Here is a 21,525-nt window from a genome sequence, read left to right on the forward strand (position 1 = left end):
GGATTATGCGGCAGGAGGGGTTTGAGAAGTTTCTATGGATATTTTGATACCTGTTGTCACTGTGAAACTTGGTTGTGTAGGAATCCACGGTTGTAAAGCCAACCAGACAGCAGCTGCTGTCCTCCACAAAGGAGCAAGCTACAATCTTTTTCAGAGCAACGTTCAGCTTTGAAGGCAGGTTTCAAGTAGTCAAAACACAGGTTTTCAGCTGGATGAGATTACATCCTAAAACATATGAAAGAGAGTAATTCTCGTCTCTTATTTGTCATTCGCTCTGCCTGTGGGAACAAAAACTATTCACTGTCACTTTTTCTGGCAGTTAAACCATGCTTCCTTTCAGCCTTACACACCATTGGCAGAAGAAGTTATGCTATTTTTGGGGGGGTTAGGAAATCAACAGGAGTGATACATTTCAATGATTTCCTTTTCCATTTTTGCACCTTGTTCTTGCTAGAAATACATATTAATCAAAATTGCAGATGGCAACAGGATGGCAGATAGGATGGATCCATTTAGACACAAAATTAATGTTTTTTTTCCCATGAAAGTGCATTAATCCAGAATCAACCTCTTCGCAAATGCACATGATAGTGCTAATGCGCAAAAAAGTCATTTGGCCTTTGCCATATATTGATGCTCTGCTTCTATCTAAGAAGTAGTAGTGTAGGGTACACCAAAAACAATGCAGAGAACAAAGTCTCTTCATTGTCACACTCAATTCTTTGATTTGTTTTGACCTGTAAAATATCCAATGAGGATGGGAGCCAATGAATCATTCTAGGTGAATGCAAGCAAGGTTGCACAGAAGGCAGCATAGTAAGGACAAAATATGGCATACAATTAACTTTTGATACATTGATGAACACAGCGTGACTGTATAATCAAATAGAGGGAACATTATATGTGAGCAAAACATAACTTGTTGTGACAAAAATTAAAAAATGAGCAAGCAGTAGGAAAGTGAGGGAAGGAGAGAGAGGGATGCCTCTTGACGCCCGAGTTAAAATGTTAATCTGGTCTCGACCTTTTGGAACATATCTAAAGGCGCTGAGAGCCAGCAGGCGTGCACACACACACACACTCACACACACCCGCTTGCTGCAGTCAAACTCTGGGCCCCTAATTATGTTAACCCGCTACTCAAATAAATTAACATGTGACCACAGATACGCTTGTTTGGTACTGAAAGCTGGGGGGGAGCAGGAGGGGAGAGAGAAAAAGATGGAGAGAAAAAATGGACAGAGGGGAAAGAGAAACAGGTGGCGGATGAAAAAAAGAGGGACTGAGGGGGAAGATAGAGAGTTTGAGAAGGAGAGAAGAGGGAGCCAAGAGGCAGGAAGGACCTCTCTTCATTCATTACTGATAAGAGCAGTTATAGGTCAGCAACATGACACACACTTGTGCAGGAAGGCATGCGTGCTCTGGTGCAGATCGTGCGTACACACTTGGGGGCACACTTGGCAAAAACACGCACACACTGGATGACTCGTCCTCCTCAAAACTTCACAACTTTGTCATTGAACAGAGTATTGCTTTCATCTCTCCTTTCCATGTACATAATCTGACTTCCCACTCTCTTCTGTCATGTTTTCCTCAATTATCACTCATCCTTTGAAATTATTTTATTTGTCCTTCATTTCCTTTGTCCTTGACTTGACTGCTCCTCCTAGTTTTCTTTACTTCCTTTCTCTCCTCATTTCCTTCCCATCCTCCCATCCTGTCCTGTTCCTTTACCCTCTCTGTCACTCTTTCTCCTGGCCTTCTCAAATCCTCTCCTCATCTTTCTGTTTTCCTCATGTCCTCCCTCCCAGTCTCCTTCTCCCCTCCTGTCCTTCTGCGCCCTCCCCCCTTCCCGCCTACACCGGTGTGCCCAGTGTCATTGTTCAGATAATTATTTATTAACGTGTTTATGTCCGCCACCGTCCCTGTCTGTTGCTGCCATCTGTGCCCAGTTAGGTGCCCGCCTCCCTGTGCCGTTCTGCCCTGCCCGTGGGGGAGAGAGCCATACATGGGGCCACAGATCAGACACTCCCACACAAACACACACACACTCTCTCCTTCTCTGTTCTTCTTTCTTTGACACACAAACCCACACTCACACGCCTTCTGCTGACAGCCCCCTCTCTCCCCTGTGCTGCCCCTGGGGCTAGGTGGGGTTAGCCGGGATGAGAGGCACGCAGCAGTAGCCACCACAGTCCCTTCTGTCCTGTCCTGTTCTGTTTGCTTTGTTCTCTTCTGTCAGCACTACGTACGGAAGAAGGCGGTGGTAGCAGGAGCGGTGTTACCTTGATAAAGTTATTTAGAGGACACAGGAAGAAGGCACGTTTAAGGCCCATTAGACAGCTAATTATGGATTGCCTGGGAATGTTTCATCGAGCTTTGAGGGCCATATAAGGCAAGTTAAATGCATTATAATGTTTCGCCTACTTTTTGTGAATCTGCAAATACACTTTTTCCCTCCAATGCCAAAAGATTTATTGAGCTCATGATAAAAGCACAGCAGAAAAGGTGTGCTGGGGAAGCTGTAAATAGCTTGTTAATGCTTGGGCTATCTGTAAACATGAAAAGAAATGTTGCCTTCACCTAAAAAAAATCCAGATTTGGGCTTAAAGCAGTAAGTCATTCAGTGTTCTGTGAAAGGATATTTTATCAAATACAACATATTGCACAGTGATGTATAACATGCTAATGCAACCCGAGCCCAAACCTGAAGGATTTAAGCATCTGACTGAGTGCCATCCTCACCATGTTGTGATATGACAGAGGGAAGAGGTGGAGGTGGAGGGGGGGCAAAGAGAGAGGAAAGAAAACACAGAGAGAAATAAAGGAGGAAACCAGGAGACGGAGGGAGACAGAAAGATAGACAGAGGCAGAGAAAGCCTGTGGGACTGCAGGAGGACTGTGATCATGCATCCTAGATCTCAATAAGTAAACAGAACAAATATTCTCCATCTCTTCGCCTCCTTCTCTGCTCTTCTCACAAGCCTTTCCAAGTCCCCTGCCGTCCAGTCCCTCATCATGATCTCTATCTGTTGGCTTCTTCACTTCTTGGCAGTCCGTCTCTCTCATCTCCTCCGCTCCCCATGGCAGCTTTCTTTCATCCCCTCTTTTTCTTGCTCCATTTCTCACAGCATCTCTCCAGCTCTCACATACTTCTCTCAGCATCAGGATTTTTTTTTGTCTCTTTACATTCCTACTTCTATCCAACTAATCTTCCCTCTCCATGTCATTGTATCTGTCTGTACGTATGCACAAGTCTAACTTTCTCCCTCTGAGTAAAAGACTAGGAGGGGGGCTGACAGAGGAGGTGGTCCTGGTGGCCTCTATCAAGAAGTGGAGAGGAGCGCCGGTACTTCCTCGGGGAGAGTGCCTCATTAGTGTGAATGGTACACAGGAGAGCGTGTAGAGACTGTGTGTATATGTGTCTGTTTGAGTGCCTCTGTCTATAATTAGGAGTCACAGCGAGTAGTGCTGTGGATCACAGTTAGATAAGTGCTCTGGCACCTAGCCAGCATTGGAGCTAGCCTCATGCCTGCACACACACACACACACACACACACACACAACCACAAACATACACACACACACACACACACACACGCACGCGCCCACACACACAGCTCCCACCTCTGTGGTTCTTGTATGGCAGAGGAGTGTGGTTGTTGGGAATGGATTGACTTCCAACTCCTCTGAAAAGTACCACCTGCAGATGGCAGGGGCCAGTTGGATACATCCAGTTTTACCTTGACAATATCTGTCTCTAGCTGGAAACCACATCCACAGATGCACACACCCACACACCTGTACTTTCTCATCTGCCCGTCTGAGGCAGGCAACAAGGGAACCACAATGGGTAACCAAAATAGAGGATCAAAGACGTGATACAGCCACACATGCATGCACACACGCTAAAGAGGGAATCGTTCTTGCCCTCATTCAACCCCAGAAGGGACAACTCACACATACGCGCAAAACAGACACACAACACCTCCTCCGGCATGCAACCTCCACCTGGGTAAAGGAATCTTTCATCTTGGCGTGACTGCCACTGGGCAGGCTTGCATACCCCCTCACACAGACACAAGCATACACACACACTCTCTCTTTCAGTCCCTCCACCTGCTACCCCTTCCCACTATGTCGATAGTGGACACAAATGCAGATGTGGGTTTACAAGGCACTCAATCACAAAGAGTTGATGTATTTACAATTCAAATTAATTCATAAAAGTTCGGAAAGCCCTGGTCCACCTAGAGCCTCCTCTGTCAGGTCTTTCTCGGGCACTGCAAAACACTTCACCCTAATGTAACAGTTTACGGCTTTAGTCAGAGTTTCAGGACTGTAGAATTGATGTAGTGTCTGTGCAGCTCTGTGATGCCTAGACTTTAGATTTATCACTCAGTGCCACATTATTAGAATTTGGTGGAACCTGAGAGGAGCTCAGCTTTGGTGAACAAACAGGAACCACCACAGAAGATGTCACTGCCTGCAAGGCCCACACATACACTTTTTTAACCCTAATGACTCCTTGATGGAGCTATAATTTACATAACTGCCACCAAGATATACATAAAAAGAGGTGCAATTAGCCATTGCTATGGAAAAAAATACTGACTTTGTGTTTCTAAAGTCAGAGGTGTTTTCTATTGGCTTACAGTACATACAGTCTTTGTTTTTCTGGCACAAGCATCTAGTGGACATCATGAGAACTGCATCATGAGGGTTTTCTGGCTACAGCACTCAGTCATGGTGGTTGCCACTTGGTTTCACCTTGCTGAATAAATGAGGTTTAGCTCATTTATGTTGTTTGCCCAGCAACAGGTCCAGAAGTGACTAATAATTCAACAGCACAGCATTACTGTCAGCCCTTGAGGAGCTTAATGAGCAAAAAGAATCACCAGCACGCACACACACACGCAAAGATGATGAGGGATTTCTTGCAGCAAATCTGGATGTTTGTGTAAAAATAACTCAAGTACACACACACACACACACACACACACACACACACACACACACACAGACAAACATACACAGTCATGGAAGTGCGTAGGTGCCCTTGCCCAAATGGAGCAAACAAATGAAGCTCTAATGGCTCTTACTGTCTCTTTATGCTTTAACCTTCAAATACAGGGGTTATTTCCCTAAGAACACGTGCACACACACAAATCTGGGCAAAAAAATACATTAGATATGTCCTTATTGAGTGTGTGTATGTGGAGTCTGGTCTTGGTGTGTATGTATGAATGTGTGTGTTATGTAACGTGAGTGTGCTTGAGTGCAGGGAGGTCAAAGCCTGTGTGGATAAGGTCATGGGTCACACAGGTCAATAGCAGGTTCTATAGTGCTGTGACAGGTGGGGTTACAGTTCATAGTGCAATGACAGATGGGGTTAAAGTTCACGCATGTACAGGAAGAGGAAGGCTGGGACACTGCATTCACACATAGGTGCTCTTAATCCTAAAGCATGCAAGCTCAACTTCAGTACAATCTAGTACTGTGTGGGTAGGTAGGCAGGAAGCAGGAAATAGACATGAGAAAAAAGTACACTTTGTTAAGTGTTTCTCCTCTGAGGTGTTTTCACTTTGGGAAATTCCTCAACTCCCCTACAATATAATATTTTCTACGCAGTGTTTCACACTACAGTATTTAAAATGCAAACCTTTCATACAGTTTGCAGCATAATAATCATGGGCTCTCCCTTATTTTCACTGTAAAATTACAACATGCTCTGAGTCTGAGTGTTTTTTTATGTTGGCAAGCAGTTGATGAATTTCCATGAGTAAAAACAATTCCACAAAAGGAGAAAAAAATAAAGTGCACCTTTAAAACCATGGTGACTGCATACTGTAATTTGCAAATCCCTGATTGGTTGGTTAGTTGTTAAGATGCCATGTGCCAGTCTCCTTCATAGAATTGGACAGTGTAAAATAGCATCCTATAAATACAGTATGTAAAAATACAGGTAGCAGCAGCAAAATACACATTTTGGTTCTTTAAAATGAGGCAGAATATTTTAAGTATGCTTGATTTGGTATTTTAAGCCCTCTGAGCTTAGAGAGTATGCAGGTCGGAGTGAACTTCACCTCGGTCAATATCTGAAACCATGTCATTTGTCAAGATCATTGGCTTATAACAGAAATGGTCTGCACAATCACATTGCAATAAGAGAAATTATCTATACCATTGACTTATGCTTGAACAGAGATCTAGAGATCTATCTCTTTCCCCTATGAACCAAAAATATTAGATTGGCTTTTACACCGACTTCCAACAGACAGAGCTGTTCTGTTACATTGACCTAAACCAGAAAAGAGATGATCTTGGTGCCAAGATCCTTTAGGGTCACCATCACTTTGGGTAGGATTATCTAAGATGGGTACAATAGGCAGCATTCTTGTCTACATTACGGGACAAGGCAGTGCAGGTGGCATTCTTCACTCAGAGGGTCTCCATACAAGGTTGATTAATACATAAACTGGCTCGTCTTAATCCATCCACTATCATTTCACTTCACATAACCAGCAGTGAATTCTGTGACACCATCTGTTTCAATGTTTGACAGTCAGGCTTGTCAAGGGCATGATATAAGTGTGTCATTTTACATTAGCAGGTTTTTTGTTTTTTTTAATAATTGTTTTTATATTAAACTCAAGTGTGTAATATCAAAGTATTACTACACTGAGGGACAAAACTGTATTAACTGATTTGTGAAGTAAAATAATTGTAGATCAGAATTTAATCAGCCTGCAGAGCCGTGTACATTAATCAAGCCTCAGTACCAAGACCCCCTGTTCTCCCATCTAGTACGATACATTAAGGTAGACCACTACAAGACACAGTCACGTCCAGTCAGGTGATATCAGAACAGAGACACTCACTCAGTTGTCTCCTTGACGACAAAGTGGCGCTCCCATGCGCCTTGATGCCCTGGAAACAGAAGACATGTTGACACAAAGAGCAACCAATAAAAAAAAAGTGGGGACGGAGACAAAGAAGGATTGTTGTTAGATCAGAGGAGAAAGCAATACTTTACTTTAGTATACTTCACAGCAATCATGCCATTTGTCATTATGTGTAAATAACTACAACCAGGTCTTTGCAAACTGAACAAATATATACAGTATCATTGATGCGTTTTTGTCTGTAAACACATAGTCACTGTTATAAGTACAATTTCCACTCCCCCACATGCTTAGTTTAATCAATCGTTCATTCATTCATGCATTCACTCACTCACAGCTACAGAACATGTCTATTAAAAGACATGGAAATGTGCTCCGGCTACACACTGAACGAGGACTCACTTGCCTTCTTTCTTTAATACTGCTGAACTGTGTAAGGTGCTTTACATCAATGACACCAGTTTTGATGAACAGAAGGAAAAATAGAGCTGGTGGGTGACACCGCAGCAGAGTACAGGGTTTATAAATACTGGTGGTTCGTTCTTCATGTTCCCACACAGGGTTGTTCTTCATGTACCCACACAGCGATTTGCTTGCCAAAAACTACAAATGTTACACCGATTCCAAAACAATGTGCTTAGAAGCCATGAGACAAGGACACAATTTTTAGGCAACTGTGCAAACATGTAGGCAAATAACAGCATTTCCATGGTATTTTTCTCCACATAGTCAGCTATGTTATCCATAATAATGTTGTCCCAGCTGGCAATGGTCTATTCCTGTTACTAATTATTTTGAATCCCAAAACTGTGAAACAAACTGCATGAAGAAATATGATTAGTAAACATTGCATCCTTAGATACCAGAGAAAACACAGTTGGTCTATAAATGTGCATTTAAATCATAATTTGTTATCCTGCTACTGTAATAGTAATTCATTTTGAAGAGTCCAATATGGTTTCTGCATTTTGCTGACAGCATATTAATGGGCCCGCAGTATTGTGTGTCCTTTAGCCTCAATATGAAGGTCTACTCAGGAGCTTAGCTTTAAGTGGACATTTAAGCATATTGAAATATTAATCTTACTTCCTAATGTGAGGATGCTTTGTTATGGTAATACTAATGTTACATAACCTTGTGTTAACAATACTTTTCACTGCTAAACAGGCCCTATTGGAGGCAGCAATGTGTTAGTCTTAATATAGCTGATTTTAAATGTTAGTTTTGTTCCTTTTATTTTACAGCATTTTAAACTATTATCAAGATACAGTAAAAGGTACTGTATACAGTAATAGAGTATAAGTACAATAAACTTGTTGTGGCTGTATCATATCAACAAGAGTGTTAATGAAGAAAAAAAGAAAAAAGCGTGTATTTTCTTTAGATTTAGAGATAGATGAGAAGATTAATACCACTCACATGTCTGTACACTAACGACTCAGCTAGAGACAGTAGCCAGTTAGCTTAGAAACAGCTAGCTAGGCTCTATCCCTAGGCAAGTAAATGATGAGGGAAAAATGCAATGAATTTAGTAAATGCCAAAGTTTAAACAACACAACATGTTGTGCTTTGTATAGGATTTAGGATTAGGAATGTAAAGAATGTGTTGGAAAGTAAGTGCAGATAAGTATAAACCTACTCATAATTTGTTGAACTATTAAACTGCTGTACAACTATCTGAATCAGAATCAGAATCAGAATCAGACACTGTTTATTGCCAAGTAACATTACAAGGAATTTGCTGTGGTCTGAAGGTGCTATTGTTTTGATAACAATGGTATACCATATGACCACAGATAACTGCTGATCCAAAGAAACAATTAAAAGCCGTTCAGTGTTCCATTACCACACTGATTGTCTACCACTAACATTATAACATTAAGTAAATGTTCTTTCTCTCTCGCTCTCCCTCACTCACACACACACACACACACACACACACACACACACACACACACAACTCTAATTCTAGCAGGCAGATGGAAAGAGGTCTTGAACAGTAAAATTTGATGGTCATATAAAACTACAATAAAATACCCTATTCCCCTGAACACAGCCTTTATATCAGCCCCCATCTATCTATCTATCTATCTATCTATCTATCTAGTCAACAACTAGGAGAACGAACAAGGAGAACCAAGACTTGTTGCACAGCATGTTTAAGCCCAAGCTCTCAGAAACACACACACAAACACACAAATGCACAGCTGGACCACATAACGAGGACCCCTTACCGTTGCCATCTAGATGCAGGAGAACATAAAACTTAGAAACCATGGATAAATACTACATGTTAGTATGTGTCTGCATGTAATAATATGTGTCTGCTTTAGTTACACTTTTATTCCACTATCCTTAAGCCAGGAAGTGTACCAACAACACAGCTTCATCATTTTTGATAGCAGACATGTCATGTGTAGTATCATTTCGCATTTTCGCTTCTAAATAATAACATGTATGCAACATGCACTCCAGTCCATCAGCACAAATTCATCAAGGCTTTTTCTTATTTGGACCCAACTCTGCAGCGCAACAAGAAGATCCCCCAGGGTGCACAAACCCTCAGTCAACTTACCTAAACCCTGGTGCATTCATAACCTTTAATTGGCAATTCACAAATAAGCTGCCATTGATTAACTTGCTGCTTCTCATGTAATAGTCATTTCAACTGTCTATCAGGTCTCTCATACCATCTCCAAAATAGATTCGAAACTCTGCCATTCATTTATTCAGTAGCCATATAGCTTTGTATTCCAGCTTCACCTTTCCCTTTTGTGACTGTTCATTTTAGTTGTAGTTGAAGTGTTTAGTAATTGTAACAGTAGTGTTGGCAATTCATGTGTGTAACTTAAAATGAACTTGTTTGTGCTTGTTTTGCCTGCATTTCAATCACTTAAACTTAAAAGACCTACCCTCTCAAACAATAATTATTATTAAGGGGACTTGCTCCTATAAAATAATAATCCTTTTAAATAACAGTAAGTATCATAACTCTAATTGAGCTTGGTTGTTTGGCCAGCACGAACGGCTATACTCTATTATTACACAGTATGTACTCTCATAAGAATGATCTTGCTGGGTGAATAATTCCATAAGTGGGTTATGTACAATTATTATCCAGAATTCGCCATTCAAATCATACCATACCAACAAGTGAATGCACAAGCTTACCACTCTCACTTTAACATGAGAGCTGGGCATAAATATAAGTCAGCACACAAACACAGAGTAAGAGTTATGGTCAAAAGCTGTAGACTCAGTTCTTGGCCTTAAACAGGGAAGAGGAGGAGAGGAGAGGAGAGGAGAGGAGAGGGTTAACAAGAGTTGGAGAGAAACTGTAATAGAGGATGAGCAGTGACAGGGAGGGGCAAGGCAGGGTGAAAGAGTAACAGTAATAAAGGAGATGAGGGAGAGGAGGGAACGTGAACGGAGAGGTATACAGGTGAAAGGCCGACCATAAAGATGAGAATGTAGGAAGGCAGAGTGAAAGGATATCAAGGAATGGATGAGAAAGAGACAGATGAGGGAAGGAAAGAGAAGATAGGAAAATAAAATATGAAGATGGAAAAAGATCAGAGCAAAGAAAATGTGCAGGGAGAAAGAAAGGAAAATCAAGGGCATTTCTTATGGAGGGGCACAAAAGAGGAAGAAAAGAGGAATTAAGGAAATCACAAAATTTAGAGAAGAAAGGGACGAAAGATGGAAGGACAAGAAGACTGACAGACATAAAAAAAAATGTATAAAAACTCTAAGTAGGGCAGAAAACTGCCTCTCTCGTGCTCAGCCCCTATCTCCTCCTCTTTCTCTCTATCTGTCTTTCTTATTTCTATCCTTAGCAGCACCATTACTCAGTACGGCTGTACAAAATGATCTAGTTTACAGGAATAGGAGTTGGAGACCTACATAGTCACAATCAGCACTGGACCCTCCACCCTCCCACTCAAATTGGCACAGACGTGGAGAGCACTGATGACGCAGGTTCATATGATCTATGTCATCATACATATTGATTCAGGGTTCCCCAGCCCCAGGAAGATTCGTTAATACCAACCGGTGGCGCTCATTAGGAGTGCTCTCTCAACAGGGGTCTGCTGAACAAGATCTGTGTCACCACCACACAGCAAATAATAGGTGGACAAAAGTAAAGGCAAGCTACACCAAAGCCTTCTTTTCCCCCTGACGATCTGGATCAATAACCCCGGATAAAAACATCCCCAGAACAAAGGCAAAGAAAGAGAATCGATGGCTGTTCTGCTTTAGTTTGTACAAGTGTTGGGACAATCATTTTCACACTGCAGGAAGGTGTTAAGAGTTAGCAAGTGACACTACTGCTTTCATAAGCGCTTGACTGTTAAGGAGCATTGATGGAGATGTAGCAGCGCTAAACTCAGAGTATCTACTCTTTCATTTGCATAGAGTTTACCCACCTTTAAAGCCTGAAAAACTCTCACTGACTTCAGTCCATATATCACAGTGCTATCAAAGAGGTTTTGTTGAAAGTTGTGCACATATTACTAATGAGGATTAGCAAATACAGACTTTGCAGGTAGGTACTGTATATCCCTTAATGTTGCACTTTCCAAGATAAAAGACCATAAGGATGAGGATAGTCTACTGGCCAGGTGAGGACATATCAGATGACCTAACCAGAAAAACTGACTGGGGATGTGCAAGAACAAATGTCCAAACAGGTACAAAGCTAGCTCTATCAGACGACAAATGAACAGCTGTGTTTTAACAGATGTTAAGCACACAGTCCATTTTAAACTGTAAGGAAGCCTCTGTGTACTTGTTTTCTTGATAAATGTGTATTTTTTTTTCTTTCAAGGATTGTCCTCCACAGGGATGTCAGAAGAGTAAACATGTCCTTTGCTCAGAGATTTCCATCTCAACCTTTTTGTAGGTTCACACAGGGACATATATGATTATCCATTTTCTACTTTTGCTGCCTTGTCTTGGCATTAGCTGTCAGTTCTTTTTAGCTTTCTAACATATCTAACAATTTATATTTCACTGTGTAGCTGTCTCATCATAGAAACTGATAAATGTGCTTTTTAGAACAAGGACTGGTTGCACAACTGGGCATACCCCATAAAATAAAGGTGGCTATACCAATCATGTTAATACATTTTATATCCCAAAGAAAACATTTTTTTTATCTACTTTCAATAATGGTTAAATTAATTGTGTTTCTTGCAAATAGCAGCAGGAACTAGATATGTCAAATGTTTGTCGTATAGCTTTTCTTCCATCTATCAACAATCTGATCTGAAAAATATCTGTATTAAATCCCTTCCAACCTTAATATTTATTCATATTTTATGTTTTATAATGATAGCTTGTCAGGTCGAGTTATAGAGACAAACTGTCAGAAATTATGAGGCATAACAACACACAAATAAGCAAAGACTCATACACTTTTTTTCATTTTGTCAGTCTTTATATGAAATGACCCATCTAGCCCAAAGACATGATTCCTCTGCACATAAAAGTCACTCAATACCGCAGTATACTTCTTTTGAGATGGAGAGATGAGAAAAACAGAATGAGAGACACAGAGGGAAGAATTTGCATGATCTGTTTTTCCATTCAAATGTAATAGGCCACAAACAGACGATAAACGATCCTCAACTATCCCTCAGCTCCTCTCATTCTTTTCAGAAGCTACTAAGGAGAGAGCGGGTGAGGAGAGGGGTGGGTGTGAGAGAAAAAAAAGTTGCACAAATCTATGGAGAATAGAAAACGACAGAGAATAGAGTGAGAAAGACAGAGCGAGAAAGGGAACAAGAGTGAGCTAACCATTAAGAGCTTTTGATACCCCCCATAAAATGTTCCTTTTAAGAATGCCCATGAAATTAGCTTGCTGAAAGAAAGCAATCTCAATCGATTCAATCCCCTCTAAGAAACTTTCAAACAGCCAGCATACCTCCAGCTCTTAAGAGTCTCTGCAAGACATAAAATAGCTTCTCGTCTTTTTCTCTCCAACCCCCCTCTTTTTTTTCCTCTCAGTCTTACTCTTTCTCAGTTTCCCTTTCACCTTACCTGCCATCTTCACATTGGCACACTGACAGAAAGTGGAGAAATCTTTAAGTGCAGAATTGAAAAATGGGGGTCGGCCCACACTTTTCAATTTGTGTTTGGCTCTCTCACTACGCTGCCACTTGTCAGCTTCAGGTGGATACATGGATCGTCCTTAGCAGCACTCTTTACGAGGTCCCATAATATCATATGTAGTGCCCCTGTTCTAAAGACTGCTCTAGTACGTGACATACATAGGGTCAAAATCCCTACAAAATAATCTTCCAGTCTGTACTATGTGTACTATCCAAGGAAACCTCTGCAAGCTGCCTTCATACCATAAATTAAATCAGATTTGGCTCCACTGACAGCTGAAGAAGGTCTCAAGGACGGCACTGACTGCACTGGTAGATTGAGAGGCAGTATTTTTCAACAAACTGCATATTAAATTAGTTTAACTATACAGAAATTCAGAAAAGAAAAAGAAACAAGGCAATTCCCAATTACAAACTACATGTGTGAAAACTAAGATGAGCATCTCAGCTGTTAATCTGAAATCTGAAAATGAATGCAAACAATCATTTAAGAGCACAACGTGACCTGTCAGTGAGGAGTGAGGCATGCACTCCAACAATTCAAATAACTTTTCCTTTTCTGGAGCTTCCTTGAACTCAGCAAGTCACAAGGTAGCCCTCTTAAAGTAGAATAAAAGACAAACTTTTAAGCAAGTTGGCTTAAAGTATTTCTGTGTGAGTGTGGGGGCCAGGAGCTGTCCCTAGGACAGAGTGTCCGACGGTGGGGAAACCAGGGCAGGAGAATCCCTGACGGACTCCTGTAGCCCTGAAAACCTGGGTGAGGAGGAGAGGAGAAAAGAGGGGGGTAGAGGAGATGAGGAGAGGAACTTCTGAAAGCTAACTGCACTTTAAGGGATCAGAGAACAAAAGCAGGTGGAAGAGAAGGAGGAGGACAACCGAGTGAGAATAGGTAGGAGGACGTTCCAGAAAAGAAGTAGAGTGAGGTAGAGGGAGAGAGGATTAGGGAGATGGTCGACCTCATGAAGTGGCAGAAGCAGTAGAAATAGCTGCCCCACTTGTAGACACACTTTCTGTTGCTAGCCGACTGTCCTCGATGCACTGGGGTAGCTAACCTATATAGGCCCGCTCCACGCTGCAGCATCTCCCACACACTCACAAACACACACTCGATCTCTCTCTTTCTCTTTCTCTCTCTCTCTCTCTGTCATACACACAGGCATGCACACATGGGGAGGGGGAGGGGGGAGGGGGAGGCTAAAATCAGGCCACACATGCTGTAGCTACTGCTGAGTTAAGTCACCTGTGCTGCTAGCCTAGCTTGCTAGCGGGCAGCCAGCTGCTCCTCTAATTAAGAGCCCATCTACTCAAGGGGCCTGAGCATATGGAGGACTCTATAGCTAGGTACTGGTTTTATAATAAAAAGCAATACCATACGGCTTAGCACTGGCCAGACTTCCTAAAGTTGGCCGTACTGTATTAGAAGGATAAGGTTACTGTGGTATTGACCAGACACATTAAAGGAGTTTGGGAATACTACGTCCAACATACTTCCAACACTCAGATAGTGATGAGCACGTTCAATAGACATTTTAGTGTTGCCCTTCTCTTTTTAAATGGACCAAAAGTGTATATCTGGTATGCCAATATCATGCTGGTTTTTTACCTACAGGGAAGATGAGGCACTTAGTAGCACTCCTTGAATTCAAATGATTACCTGCCAATTAATCAAACCACTTCACCTCAGAGAGGTGATATAATTGATTAAATCACTCCTCATATATACTGTACTGTAGGAGCAAGAGACAGAGCATCTTCCTCACTACCCTCCTGGTGAGGCAAATCAAGGTGAAATTAGTTTTGATTAAATTAATTTAAATTAATCACAATGTCGGGAAAAACAACTTACCAGAAAAAAAATTGTAGTGTAGTGTAACTAATCTTAAACCTCAATACACAGTCTATTTTTTCTGCCCTTTTTCTCCAGCGTCTGGACAAACAATTAACAAGTTACTAAGCAAACAAAGTAGTTGAACTAAATGCATGCCCTGTTAGTGGCATCACCATACTAATGTGCGAATTATGCCACGTGAGGCATGACAACACATAAAAACACACAAACAACCACAATATTGGGTGAATTATATGTCTGAGGCATAATGCAACCTATTTGACTGCAGTTACTTTGACACTTTCAACAGCATTTTTTATCGACTTTGCTGTCCAAGGCCAGGACTAATGGCTGCTTCACAAAACAAACACACACAGGCAGTGACACAAATTTGCACACTGACACATACTGCACACACACACCCACACCTTTGCTTGCTTTAGGCTCCAATACCAACAAACATACAATTATGTGAGGCTATTTCAGGCTGCATTATGAGAAATGCATTAGTCAGTGATGGCAAATGGAGCACAGCACGGACATATCTAAGGCTGTGTGTGTGTGTTGATGTGTGTGCATGTGCGAGAAAGTGATAGAAACACAGAGAGGGACACTTTAAACATAGGAAAAGACAAAACTGAAAACTGACAGTCATGGTAAAACTATAGGATTTAGGGCTGTAACTTCATGGAGACGCAATCAACAAAGTGGCAGTTTTCTGAGGTCCAGTAAGGTATTTCCTTGCCTGCACCTGTTCTGGCATCTCCTTGTGTGCCAGCACAACCAAACAAGGGGGAGTGTCACTAGCAATCCGGCACTCCACTGCAATTTTAGTGTCAGATTCACTACATCTTCAGCCCTCCTGAGTGGACCAGGTCAAGAGTGCACTGCACAAAGTGCACCTAGATCTGTACTATGTTTTAAGATTTTAGTTGGTGGACACACCAATCACACAGAACTTTATAAAATCATACAAAACTCTATCACAATATGTATGTTTTCCTTGTCTATTTTACTGTTGTTTCACATTCTTCGAACAAATAATTTGAACATAATTCCAGCCAGGTAGAGTAAAGATTAACATGTGGTTGTCACCTGCAACAGCTTGTTCTGTAAAGGCCATTCCATTTAGCTGATTGACTCCCTCTATCGCCATCTGAGGGCGGCAGGTATGTGTACCATCTGTAGACTCCAATTTGAGTGGCGCACATTGTTAAAGTATAGACACACACACACCAGATCCACTGAGAATAGCTTAATCAGATTTTTTTCCAAAGTCAAAAGAACATCAAACTGGTCTGTTATAGTTGGACATATACAGGAAGCAAGATTATGGAGTAAAAATCATGAGGCAATGACACTGTCAACATGAACTGGACCCGCAAAGTTCATTTAGGTCTATGACAAATCTGAAGACAATAAAACTCAGAGAACACACTCAGGACCATCGTTCATCTCTGGCAAATGTAGCACCTGAAGCTTCACACTTTTAGTGGCATTAGACCTGTGTCTGCAATGAACAACATAAAGTGGTTGGGGAGAATCATAACTGTTCATTTGACAGTGTTAGTTTATTTCATAATTACAGTACATGACCCTCCTCAGGATTCTCTACTCCACTGCAAAACTATACTGTAGGAGAGCACTTTTTTGAAGGGAATAAATCCTATGTGTATGCCAATGTGATTGGCCATGATTGTAACAGGCTCTAATTCATTCACTGATAATATGTGCACCCATAGTTCACCATGCTCCTCTAGACACACAATACCAAAAGTGCATCATTTTGACCTCTGTGCATGGAGCACTTGACTGCTCTTTGAACCTTGAGCCTCGATTTACAAAAGTAGCATTCCCAGTTTCTCCCTCTGTCTCTCTCGCTCTATGACCGGTAAGTGCCGTAAATAATGGCAGAACTTTAATAATCATCACCATCATAACAATAGCGAAACACCTTATAACTGACAACTCTGTACTATAACTTTACAGAACCAGTGCAGGTGGAGATACACTGCTGCTCATGTAGGCAGTATCAGCTGGATATCCTCATATTAAGCATTTTATTCTTTGTCTAAACTTCTGAATCCAAATAAAATAATATAAAGTTTGTGGTCTGTGTAGCCAATAACTTAAGTTCACAGTAGTGGAAAAGTTACTTGGTTTTCTGCAGCACATGCATGAAAATGAACTGTTCTGTGCAAATAATGCATTAATTTTGCACTTGACATTGTATGAGTAAAGTCAAACATCTGTTGTGGATATGTGTTTGCGTGTGTGTATGTGTGTTAGTGTGGGTATTGTGCACCCACTCGCTCACACAATGACACAGCTTTTCCCCTTCAACAATGTTTCTTGCCAACTTTATATGCAGCGGGATTAAAAGGTATAAAATAACTTTCTGAGGAGAAGAGGGGATGAAAAAAGTGTTTCAAAAGAGAGAAGCAAGAAACAAAGAAACAGACCCCAAACCCTGCTCCTGTTTCCGTTACAGGCAGCCATTTTTAGACAGTCATCCATTAAGTCTGCTGCGTTCCCATACTGTCAGCCCCTGGTGAAGCCAAAGAGGCCATGTCAACTGAGGGCGTTAGGCAGGCAGGCAGGCCGGTAGGAAGCAGCACAGCACCCCTCTCTCAGTGCTGTGGGAATTGGAGGAAGGAGGGAACGAGCAGGTAGTGGACTATAATATGAATGTCACTGCAGTACAACACCTTTAGAAAGAGTAAGATGGATTAGAGCTTTAGCTCAAAGAGAAAAGATGCTCTTCAAGAGGTGGGAAAGAACAGAAGGAAGGGTGGAGGGATGTCGGCTGTGGCTCAGCATAAAGTGCATTGCCACAGATGGAACAACAAAGTAAAAGAACAGCTAAGAAAGGGGCGTGCAATGAATGAATTTGTTACTTACATAAAGCACAGTCTCAGTGTTAGGAACGTAGTGCACAGTGCATTGTTTGTGTCTGACAGAGCGAAAGCGAGAGTGCGCGTGTGGTTTGTGTGTATCTCACCTCTGGCCCCATGTGTTCTGTCTGTGTTGTGCGGTCAGTCATTTGGCAGTCTTTCATCTTCAGGGCAGCTTTGGCACTCTCCTGCATACAAAACAAACACACACCCATCAGCCGTGTCCAAAATCTCACAAAAAAAGAACATCAAATACGAATAAATCAGAACAACCAAATGCTCTCCCAGCAGACTTATGCCTTGCCTCCACTCACAACGCTTAGTATAGTTGGCTTCCGTGCTTAGCTAGCTATAAAAGAAAAAAAACCCTCTAAAACAACCTCAACAAACCCAAATCCTTTTCTCCCCTCCGGCTGCCTCTCCTGGAAATCCAAGAGGTCATAAAAACTGGGCTGAATTACAGGAGAACTTTTCTACAGCCAAATATTGGAGCAGGGACCCTCCTTAAAGTGCACCAGTAGAGAGGAATTCATAAAAAGTGACAGCTAGTGCTGGCCAGCCTGCAAGAAAGGTCCTTCTAGGAGATAATTAATAGGTTTCTTCTGGCAGATTTACAGGCGGAGGTATAGAGAGAAAAGTGTTGGCCCTGTCCGTCAAAATACAGCACTTTTACCTTGACCAGGAACCTGCCGAGTCCTGTGTTACCTCTATGTGATTATTTTGAAAAGGCAGGTTGCATGAGAGGAACCCAGCACTATTTCCACCGGGAGCGCTTTATGACAATGTCACTATTCATTCTGACATGCTCGCCCCACACTGCTCATGAGTAGGGGAACAGAACGGGTTGAAAGTTGCAGTGGCTATGAAATATTGAGAAATTCATTAACTTTGATTAAAATTAATCACTCAAATTAGGAAAAGGTGTAAGGATGGGTTAATGGTACGGAGAATGAATGAAAGTTCATTTATGATATAGCACTAAACCATATATATAGTTTCCTGTTAGAATCCAGCAGAAGCAAGCTGACAGATTGAGTTAAAAATCTGTTTTCATTAGTCATGCCCATGACTACATGAAAAGCAAGGGAGGCTTTCTGCAGCTAAATGTTGCAGTTGGAGTGCAGTCCTTCAACAAAATGCACCAGCAGGGAGAGGAAAAAACTCATAAAAAGTGACAGCTAGTGATGGCCGGCCAGCTAGCAAGTCCTTCTAGGAGATAATTAATAGGTTTTCACTGGCAGATTTACAGACGGAGGCAGAGCGAGGAGAGTGTTGGCGATGAGCTGCCCTTTCCTTCAAAATGCTGCACTTTAACTTAGTTGCAGCAGGCGAGGTATCCCTTTTAGACTCTCACACACAGACACCCTCACAAGTGTTCACAAGCACAACATGGCCCCACAAATGCACAACTTCACACATTTGAAGCAATGACAGAATGACCTTTGTTCCAAGGGCATATGGTGCAGATAAAAATAAGGTTAGTCTGTGAATGCACCAAGGATACAGGCTAGTATCAGACAATTTATCAATATATACACAACGAGATATATGTACACTTCTGCTCGTAAAAACACACGAGCAGTATATGTCTGGAAATCAAATCCAGCTGTTGGCAGGACCCAGAACAACCCTGTCAGAGAGAAGTGCCAAACAGATTAATACGCAAACACGCACACATGCAAACACACACATTCAATGCTGATCAGCATTTGGTAGCTTCCCCATGTCACTATATGAGAGATAGAAAAAGAAAGTAAAGGTGTAGGGGTAATGAGAGAAAGGAAAGAAAAGAAGAGGTAAAAAGAATCAAAGAAAGGGACACAAAGTAAATAGAAGAGGGTGATCAGACTGTATCTAGACAGGATAAATCAGGTGATATTCTATATTTTTGTTATTATCAACAAATCCTGTGAAAAGACCAAAACCAACAATGATTCGATTCTACTAACAAATATTGCTTGTGTATCCAAAGCCAGAAACAGTATAGCTTATTCCTCCATGTCATAGACATATTGTCCAAAAACACATCAATGAGTCACAATGTTGCATTGGCCGACACGTTCCTTTATTAACACGAGTATGCACTGTCCTCTTATTTTGATTAAATCCCAGATGCATCTGCAGCAGGAATTAGTCCCTCACAAGTGCACTATTTATTCCTGAAACTTCTCATCCTTGTTAAAATGAAACTATATAATTGTGACCTGTCTGTATTCATTTAAAGTTGGAATGAATAGACTTAGAACTGGGGATGGCTCTAAGTTTGGACGCTATTGAAAGACAGACTAATGCACTGATGGTTTGGGTCTCTTCACCGAACTTACTGACAAATATAGAATATCACCAGGCTTATCCTTTAAGTACTTCAAGTTCAAATGTTAAAAGGTATGTGAGGAAAGGTAGCAGTGTCCAGTAACTTTTCCTGTGGATATACTTAACTTGTATTTATAATTTCTGGCCAGCACATTCAAATTATTGACATCATCCACATGTAATCCACAACTGTGAGGCTGGAAATTACAAAGTATGTGTAAAATCCAGATTAAAAGTAGATGAAAGGTGAGGTACACTGAACAGTGAAGTAACATTTCAAATTAGAGGTTATACAGATTAAATAATAAATGAGAAATAGTCCAGATGCAAACAATCCAACAACAGCCTATAGGCTACTACTTGATCAAGACAGGTTGTAGTTTGCAGAGCTGTTTAACTGGACTACATTATATTGAAATGTGTTTCTAATATTCTTCCACCCTTGTGTTTGGGGGAGCAAAACATTAGATTGCATTAGATTTTATAGGTGCACCTAATAAAGTGTAGATTTCCATTAATACTTATCTCATTGATAATCATGTTAATTTACTGTCCCGTTTCCCATTTTAGAGACAGACGGAGAGAGATTAAGAGAGACCAAGTGCTAGAAAGAGACAGTCAGTGAATGTGTGTGCCCACCTGGGCATATTTCTGACAGTCCTTGGATCAGACTGATAAAGAAATTTGTGTTTTTAATCAGTCATTTGGTGCAGCAGCCCAAGAACACATCAAAGTCCCTGACACATTTAGGTGAAATTTATTCTGGTTAATCACCATCTTCATCATGCCACAATAATCTTTTGATAACTTTGGTTAAGTCTTTATCTCAGTTAAAAATATAAGATCTAGCAGCCTCCAGACAAATCAATCAACCTGAGCCACGGTGAAATATTATCATTTAAAAAAAAAGAAAAGAAAAAAGTAAAAAAAGAAAATCACATTTCTTATAACTTCTAATTGAGTTCATTTCTAAAGTGTTTTATTTAATGAATTCCATTTCCTTGTGCAATAGAATGATAATTAAATGTAAACTTCATTATAGATTATTATTAGCTGCAGTGTGTATTTATCAAAAATAGAACTAACTATAAGAAATTATTTACTGCAATTAAAAAGGTGTTTTAGTGTGTGACTGTACAGTTTGTTACACTGCCTGTAGACATGAATTTCAGAGAGGGAAATTATTGTTAATTGAACTGTTAAACAGTGTCAATAAACTTAATACAGCTAATTTCTGGAGTGGGTATTATGGAAGAGAAAAGTCTGAATAGTAACTCTGAGGTCTGAATACAAATGTGCTCATTTTTTGGTATCAACTCCACATTACGTGCCCACAGTGCTGAATATATCCCACATAGAAAGAGGAGAGAGGGGGAAAGGTGCTGCTGACAGGAAGGGAGAGAGAGAGTTATCACAGTCAAAAGAGGAAAGAGAAAGAGGAAGAAAAATGAGATGCGAGTGCCAGAAAGTGA

The 21,525-nt window shown here is 41.1% G+C and overlaps 1 protein-coding gene across 1 annotated transcript in view; it reads right to left on the reverse strand.

Moving 5' to 3' along the window:
* ccser1 (coiled-coil serine-rich protein 1) overlaps positions 1 to 21,525 on the reverse strand; it is a 106,416-nt gene that overhangs the window by 32,496 nt on the left and 52,395 nt on the right. Inside the window, exon 9 of the mRNA XM_070904776.1 lies at positions 17,848 to 17,928. Within this exon, the coding sequence (XP_070760877.1) occupies positions 17,848 to 17,928 (81 nt within the window). The remainder of the gene's footprint in view (positions 1 to 17,847; positions 17,929 to 21,525) is intronic.

This window comes from Enoplosus armatus, chromosome 4 (assembly GCF_043641665.1).
Source record: "Enoplosus armatus isolate fEnoArm2 chromosome 4, fEnoArm2.hap1, whole genome shotgun sequence".
NCBI classification, from domain to species: Eukaryota; Metazoa; Chordata; class Actinopteri; order Centrarchiformes; family Enoplosidae; genus Enoplosus; species Enoplosus armatus.